At 34.2% G+C, this 8,207-nt stretch overlaps 1 protein-coding gene across 10 annotated transcripts; it reads right to left on the reverse strand.

The window, feature by feature from the left end:
- Positions 1-219: 219 nt before the first annotated feature.
- Positions 220-7,737, reverse strand: LOC124937783 (serine/threonine-protein kinase BLUS1-like). Of its 10 annotated transcripts, none has more exons than XM_047478107.1 (22): positions 7,424-7,737; positions 6,177-6,431; positions 5,935-6,059; positions 5,805-5,849; positions 4,574-4,655; positions 4,299-4,367; positions 3,941-4,114; positions 3,793-3,858; positions 3,307-3,375; positions 3,092-3,163; positions 2,832-2,893; positions 2,439-2,657; positions 1,983-2,119; positions 1,777-1,871; positions 1,672-1,707; positions 1,517-1,585; positions 1,281-1,370; positions 994-1,060; positions 822-879; positions 672-737; positions 538-589; positions 220-438 (listed from the first exon to the last, which is right to left on the reverse strand). In XM_047478107.1, the coding sequence occupies exons 2-22, from the start codon at positions 6,402-6,404 to the stop codon at positions 358-360; spliced, it is 1,962 nt and encodes a 653-aa protein (XP_047334063.1). In that variant the 5' UTR covers positions 6,405-6,431; positions 7,424-7,737; the 3' UTR covers positions 220-357. The 10 variants fall into 10 exon arrangements, 7 of the variants coding, with proteins under 7 accessions (XP_047334063.1, XP_047334065.1, XP_047334059.1 ...); XM_047478109.1 differs by having other exon boundaries at positions 672-736; positions 824-879; positions 1,009-1,060; positions 3,941-4,111; positions 7,118-7,737; XM_047478103.1 differs by having other exon boundaries at positions 3,941-4,111; positions 7,118-7,737.
- Between the last annotated feature and the right edge of the window lie 470 nt (positions 7,738-8,207).

The following is an 8,207-nucleotide window of genomic DNA, read 5'->3' on the forward strand; positions in this document are numbered from 1 at the left end:
TATATTAAAGGGGAAAAAAGTTATCCAAGTTCTTTGATTGACAAGTGACAACACGATTAATACATTTTAAATTTAGCTGCAAACAGTCACAGTCATCAGATAGAAGGGTGTTTGGATTGGAGCTGCAATCGGTCATAGTCTTACCTGCTATTGGATTGAAGTGGTAAATAAAATGAAAATAAGACACCAAATCTGAAAGAGAGAGACAGGGAGAGAAATTGCTATCACCAATCAAACTCTTACCTGAATTGAATATATATATATACACATGATGATTGATGGCCTCACTCACTTTACATGTTTTGATATTAATTAAACACTACTAGTAGTAGTAGTAGACAAGGACATATATATATTTCAAGCATCCACCGCCTCTGTCTCTCTCGTGCTATCTGTTTCTTCCTCCTGAATGGTTAGAGCACTCAACTGCTGATGCATCTGGAAGCAGACCGACAACCATCAGTTCTAACAAACTCTCAACTATTTAATTACTTACACATGCCAGGCAAACAAATTCACATGTTCTCTCCTACTTACATGCAAGTATTTTTGTTTCTCCACACTCAACTCCTCGGTCAACTCCCTCATCCTACACTCATCAACAAAATTACATCATTTTCTCTTGTCAAAATTTTAGATTCTTCTTCTTCTTATTATTATTATTAGCATACCTAGCTTGAAGCTCAGAGATCTTCAGAAGCAACACACCTTCTCTATCCGAAACTACTGATTCCACCTGCCACAATGCTAGAAGTGTTTGTAAGGTCACTTTCATAAATTTGTACCCACAAGTTCATATAGACCAAGAAAAAGAGGGACTTACATTTCCGTTGCTATCTGAACTCCGAGGTAATGGGGGTAGCTTTCCATTTGGAGATGCTAATAATACAAACAAAACTTTAATTACACCAAAACTAAAGAGCAGAACTATATATATATATGGAGAGAGAGAGAGAGAGAGAGAGAGAGAGAGAGAGAGAGAGAGAGAGAGACCTTCCTTCCACTCACCTTCTACTATCTCACCAGGTTGTAAGTTATTCAACATATTTACAATCAATTCCTGTATCAGACAAAATACTAAAACATGAAATCAACATCATATTGAAATCATCACAACTTCCTATCCTAGAATTTTTTATAGACAATAAGGCACTAAGATTCTGATCAATGACTTTATGTGGAACATAAAGCATTTTATAATTTTAGTAAACCAAGTTTTACAAATTCCCCAGCAAAACTATACATTCCATTACCAAAATTAAAAGTCAGGTTAAGGCTACCTGTTGAATAGATGTTTGTTGAAGAAGGTTCTGAAGATGCGGCATCAAAAGTGATGTAACCATGTTAGTGTTGCAAACTTCTTTAGTTGGCTTAAAAAAAAAAAGGTAATCACCACTCAGTTATGTGGTTAAACCAAAAAATACTACTGCTTTAGCAGTCAGGTTGATCACTGAACAGTTTAGAGTGCAAAAAACAGAATTAAGATAAAAATAAAATAAAATCAGATGGTACAAACCATTTGTCTGGCATCAAAGATCCAGTCTCCAACACTAGCAAGACTAGCAGACTTTCTTAATGGTGAACCCTATTCAATTTAATCAGAATAAAAATTATGTAACGAACATATGCAAGTGACTAAATCGCATAGAACTACTGACATTGACAACATACCTGAGAACACCGAGGAACTGTACATAATGGAATGTCCTGACAAAAATCTTAAAGTCAGCTACAGCTCAACTTTTTAGAAAATAAAAGTAAAAAAAATGTACATACCTTTACAAGGTCAACATTCTCTGATGTGACTGAGAATCGCCCTTTTATTTGAACTAAATTGGACTTTGTCTTGTCTTCCAGTGAATCTCTGAACCCTACATAAAACCCAATTGAAAAGCTGATATTGTACTCACAATTTACAGATAAGTGATCCACAACTAATTTCCATAACCAAGCAAATATAACAATGCAAGAACATTCAGTACCTCCTGATGACTTTATTGGAGCTGACAAACTGTTTGCAGAAGCTCGGTTTGGAAGCATCAGTGGACCGCTAAAACTTGGTGCTCTTCGGATGTCATGTTGGTTTTTGTCAACTAGTGATTGACTATTATTCTCGAATCTAGTGATTGAAAACCATTTCTGATAGTTAAATTCAGCATGTTGCATGCAATAGTAATAACATGAATAGTTTTAGGCTCCAAAATACTACATGTTTATAAATTGAATTCAACAAAATATATATGTACATATTCTATTGAAGTGCTTTGAATTCGGCAAAAGATGTATACATTATACAAGAACATATATAATCATGCATCCTGAGCTCTTATTATAAGAAACCTTGCATTTGATATAAACTATTTAATGTTGGCTCCCATGTCAAGATAGATTTTTACACTTTACGTAACAAAGAGACATGTTAATAAAACAGGAGAAACCTCTCAAAGGCACGTGTCATTTCTGATGTTGAGTGAGTTAGCACAACACCAGGCATTAAGGGTCCACTCTGACTCTGACGGTTCTTCCCTGTAGTTCTTGATTTTTGTTGAACAATATCTTTCTCTGGACTTATTTTAGAATCAAGCAACTCAATTTCTGGAGTTTTTCTTTTATCGTTAAAGCACAAGGATTGAGCTTCACCAACATTTATGAGTTCACTGAAATACATGTTGGTAAAAAGGTACCAATTAATAGCTGCTTAGATAAAAAAAAATAAACAAGTACAAATGGAAACCAAATATTATACAATGTGCAAGATTACAAAAAAAAATATACTTGAGAGGTTTGTAAAAAAGAAGAATCAATGAGGTGCACTAAATTAATTAAACTACCTGAAGACAATGTCACTTTTAGAATTTGATTTGCCAACACCACATTTCATATTGGGTACATCCTATCAGTGATAAAGGAATAAAAAATTCAGAGATGATTTCTCAAATGTATCATAATAAAATTAAAAATCATTTAAAATGAATGACTTTTAAAATATAATTAAAAAACACTTGAAATGAATAACAAAGACGAAGGTAAGTTACTAGAAACAATTGACAGGGTGTAAATTATGGGAAACAAAGATGTACAATACAAGGACCTTGTTATTAACACCAAATTTCATGCATTCGTCTTCTTCTTTGAATTCTTGTATTCCGTCATCATCTTGTAGCTGTGCCAAATAACGTTTTAAGTTGAGCAGATAATGTAAGGACAAACACTTTAATACAAACACAACTTTATTAAGTTACTCATAAATCATCTCTCTTCACAAACAAATTCATATGAGGTTAAGGGTGAATGTGAAAGGCATACCAGGGATGCTTGAATTTTTAAATCTTCAATGTCAAAGTTCCAAGCACTAACACCTCGTTGATACTCACTCTGGATGAAAATCAAAATTTATTAACCAAAAGAAGTTAAAAAAAACACAAAATATTTAAAATTTATCATGTTATATTCTAGAGTAAACCAAAAAATATAGTTCCGTCACAATTCATCACCACAATGCGGAGAACCACAAATCCTTTTATCAGAAATATGTCACTTTATTAAGTACATGATAAGTAGAAAAAACATCTCACTGTTTCGGTTATCAAGAGTTTTAAAATAATTTATATGCGGTAGTTTACAATTTCAATGTTTATAGGAAAAAATGATTTTGTTACTTGTATGCCATAAAACTAGTATGAAAACCGTCACTAGCTAATTGTTATTAACATTTTTTTTAGAAGAGTTAAACAAGCATATTAATTCTTTCACAAGGAACTATGTTATCCTAAAAATTTAGTTAGAATCGACCTGTGACAAAGCTTCTTGTTCTGCTGAAGGCATTTTCTTCAAAGCTAGTTGAGCGGCATCTTTCAACTTCAAAAGATTTTCCCAAATACATCAAAATGCATAATAAATAAAAATAAGAAACTGTTAAAGAATTATTGTCATGAGGTACCTGAAGTGCTTTCACTCGATCCCATAGTGGAGGCAAGTTAGAAAAAAGTTTCTTCACCGAAACCTCTGGAGGCTTAGCATTCTTGAAAAATGAATGTTTTAACAACTTCTCTGCACTGGGCCTTTTTGTTTGATCTTTCACCAAGCACATGGCAACCATTTCTTTGAAAGACTGTTCATAATATAAACCTTTTACTCTAATATCATTATAAATATTAAATTTGGTAACAAAACATGAAGCATTTTACCTAATCATAATATAACGTTTAGTTTCATCCTTTAATTCAAAAATTCCAGCATATGTCAAGAGAGAATAGTTATACATGTCCTGAGAATTTTAATGGATAAGATCCTAATACCTTAGAGAACTTCTTGTCCCGGTCATAGTCAAGCCCTGGAGGAGCATTTTGTATGGTCATCAAGAGAACCTATTTGCCATAGAGAATTAAAATATTGTTGAAACAGTGTTCAGTACTTGAAGGTATTTTCTTTTGAAAAAATGTCAACTTTTTATTGAAATCGAGAGTGAAAAGCAAAAAACGTTCCTATAGTACTTTAAGTTCTTGATAACACATATACTGCAAAATGCAAAAATGTTTTGTGGGATTTTGTCATGCAGCTATAAGGCATATACCTTCATTGGAGGATATTTTGAAAAGGGTGCATGACCATGAGCTAACTCCAACGCTGTAATTCCAAATGACCATATATCAGCTCTGAAAGACAATTGGCCAATCAGTAATCAACAACAACTTTTGTATTCTTTATTTGAAACACGTAAAGTAGTGGTGAAACAACGACATTCTGCTTATCAGAACGGAGAACCTCTACATGTCAATACTTACCTCTATACTTCTATAAGCTACACTACATTGGCCATTTTGTATCCTTAACACATGATTTTACATTACCTGACAACAGTTGATAAAATGTGATGTGTCCATGTATACTACATGTGGTCATAGTTAATATAAAGACACTTTATTTTATTCCAGTTTAAAAATTCTTCCTGAAGCAAGTGAGCATCATGTAGGGACTCAATTTTTGTCCAATGGTCTTGCAGCCAAGTAATCATATACACAATGGGAAAAATAAATAGAAGTCCTAATATGTGAAGCAATTTAGGAATCAAGAGTTGCAATTATGGAAAATAGTGTTTATAATATGAAACTTCACAAGACTTCATCCACATCAAGAAATATTTTTTTTTAAATTTTAATAAAGGGTAAACTTTTCATTAAAGAGAAAATTGTTGTGAATGCGAGAAGCATCACATCAAGAAATATTTATATAAGTTTAATCTGAAAAGCAAATAGAGAGAGATTACAATTAAGTATGAAGATCCATCTCTCTTATTATTTTATTGACTTAAATGTTACTCTCAACCCAGAACTCATTGTAATTGATTAGCAAAGAAGTTGTTAGAGCAACTAAAGATCTTTAAATAAATTGCAATGGAAGAATAATGCTGTAATTGTTAATAACAATCCAATCCCCAAATTGGCTTGTCATGGTTATGTTTTAAATTTCAATTTCACTTTACATGTTAAAGAGAAACTCAGGGGTAAGATATCCCCAATAGAAAATACGAAAAAAAATAAAAAAATATATATATGTTGCATGCATTTCAGTTGTTATTGGAGGTTCAAATATATGAGCTGACTATTTCCATTCAAATGCTAGTTAGATAACTCCATCAAGTAATTCATCAGGTTGCACCTTTAACATTCTCAACTATGCACTACACTTCTATTAACATTTTCGTTTGGAGAACATCACAAGGATTGAAAAATCACTTAGCATTAATGCAAAATGAACATACTTGTATTTACATAATATCCATCACAAACAAAGATGATACTCACTTAAAGTCATATCCAGTTCCTGGCTGCAGAACCTCTGGTGCCATCCTATAAACCAAAAATAAAGTCAATTGCCATTAAAGATGACAAGAATGTGGTATGCAAACTTAATGGATGTCTCCGTCTAACTCACCAACACGGAGTTCCAACAAAAGTGTTTCTGGATCGTTGTCTATCACCTTTGTCAAACATGCAAGCAGAAACCCCAAAATCACCCAGTTTTACGTCGCCATTACTATCGAGTAATATATTTCCAGCCTGCAAAGTGAAATCTCAAAACAATCAAATTAAACTGTAGATGAACAGAAAGAAGGAATTGAGTGTAAACAATGATACTTGATCACAATTAAGAAGTATCTAAAATGGTAATATCACCTTAACATCACGATGGATGTGGCCATGCCGATGCAGATACTCCAAGGCCTTGAGAGTTTCTTTGAGGATAGAACATATAGCAGACTCCTCAAATCCATCTGGATATGCCATTTTCATGAGATGCAGGCAAGATCCTTCAGCCATGAAAGGCATGACAACCCACAGACTGTGGTCAACAACAAAAGAACAATGAGCTTTTATAACATTGGGATGATCTATCAAGCTCATAATTTGAGCTTCCCTACGAATATCATCCTGCAAAAGAACAAAGTGTCAATTCAGAATATACACAATCATTTGATGCAGACTTGTGGACAAAATGAGTAACCAATTTTACAGTTTTCAATTGAAAAATAGGGATATACAAAAGATTAGTCATATGAAAACAAGGATACAGTGACTGCAGCCAGCAATAATCAACGAAATCCCAAGTATGATCTAGGTAACTTGAATGGTGTTTCCAAAAAAAAACTTGGATGGTGCTCACAAAATCAATTTGCCTTTAAAAGATTTTAGTTAGATTCTTTTCGTAATAACAATGATATGACTCATCTGGGTTCAAAATGCAACATATTACGTCCTGCAAGCAAGAAACATGTATTAAGGATTTATTAAAAAAATGGAGAGAGACCAAGCATGCATATGACATATTAAATTCCCTCTTAATATATACATATATATTACTTTGCGGCTCAAAACAAATAAGTGAGTAAAAAAATCAAATCAATTTTCATCAAATTTTCAAGGTTAGGCAGTCTAGATGACTGCATATGATGATTTTTCTTCTAGTTCATATCAACATAGTGGCCATAAAAGAAGAAGATTAGTAGCAAAGTGAAGATAAGAAAAAGCACATCAGAAGGATGGATGGATGGAATAAATTGAAGTCAGTTAGAATGGATTGGATGGAGAAAATAAAGTGAAATGGAGAAAGAACAAACGAGATTGCTGTTGCAGCGATCGAGATCCAAGCATTTGACGGCGACAAGTTCGTTGAATGGAAGATAGATGGCCCGATAAACAGTGGCGCTGGCACCATAGCCGACCTCCTCGAGGAGCTTGTAGTCGTTGGAATTTGCAGAATAACTCTTTCCACGGCCCATCCTGCCCATGGCACGCCGGGTAGAAACAGATCCGGAGAAACAGTTGAAGTTAGAGAAGGTGGACTGCCACGGACTGAGTCGAGAATAAAACCTCTGCCATGTTGATTTAGGTAATAATAGTACTAGTAGTAGGTAGATATTCACCGTTGCGCTCTCTTTCCTCCTCCTCCTCCCATATGTGTCTTTTTCCTAAAAAAATAAATTGTTCTTTCTCTCTTCTTCTCTAGGACTTGGCTCTTCCTGTTCTAGACAGCGACTCTCCATCTTCTTCACTCTTGCTTTCCGCTAGAATGAACAAGGATCGCGACCACCGACGACTACACTTCCTCCTCCTCCAGTACTTCCTTGATTTATTTCCCTCAGCGCGATCTCTTCTTCTCTCTTCGCGACCCAATTTATTTCCCTCACCTCGACTTCACCTTCTCCGGCTATACTCCGGTCGCCTAAAGCCAATATCAATTCTCAGCCACAGCCCAAAAGAAAACTAGCAGCTAATTAATTAATTAAGTTTCACTTTCTTCCCCCCTCATTTATTTTTTTTTTTTAATTTTTTCTCATCCTTAATTTGGATTATTATATTGACAAGTATAGGGAGGGGGAATTTGGGTGGAATAACGTTGAGGGAATATTTTTTTTAATACTTCATCTAGCCTATTAACGAGGTGTCACGGTCTTCTCTCCTCTATTCAAAGTCAGCTACAATTTTTATCAGTCTCTAGACATTCAAAAGTTAGCTAGTTACAACTTCATTTGGTCTTAAGACATTCAAAGTTAGTCAACAACAACTTCCCTCGGTGCTAAGACATTCAAAGTTAATCAGCGACAACTTTTATCGGTCCTAAGACATTCAAAGTTAGTCAGCGACAACTTCCATCGGTCATAAGACATTCAAAGTTTTTCGTTGGTTAACTTTCATGGTCCTAACATT

The sequence above is a fragment of the Impatiens glandulifera genome, chromosome 5, assembly GCF_907164915.1.
Source record: "Impatiens glandulifera chromosome 5, dImpGla2.1, whole genome shotgun sequence".
In the NCBI taxonomy this organism is placed as follows: domain Eukaryota; kingdom Viridiplantae; phylum Streptophyta; class Magnoliopsida; order Ericales; family Balsaminaceae; genus Impatiens; species Impatiens glandulifera.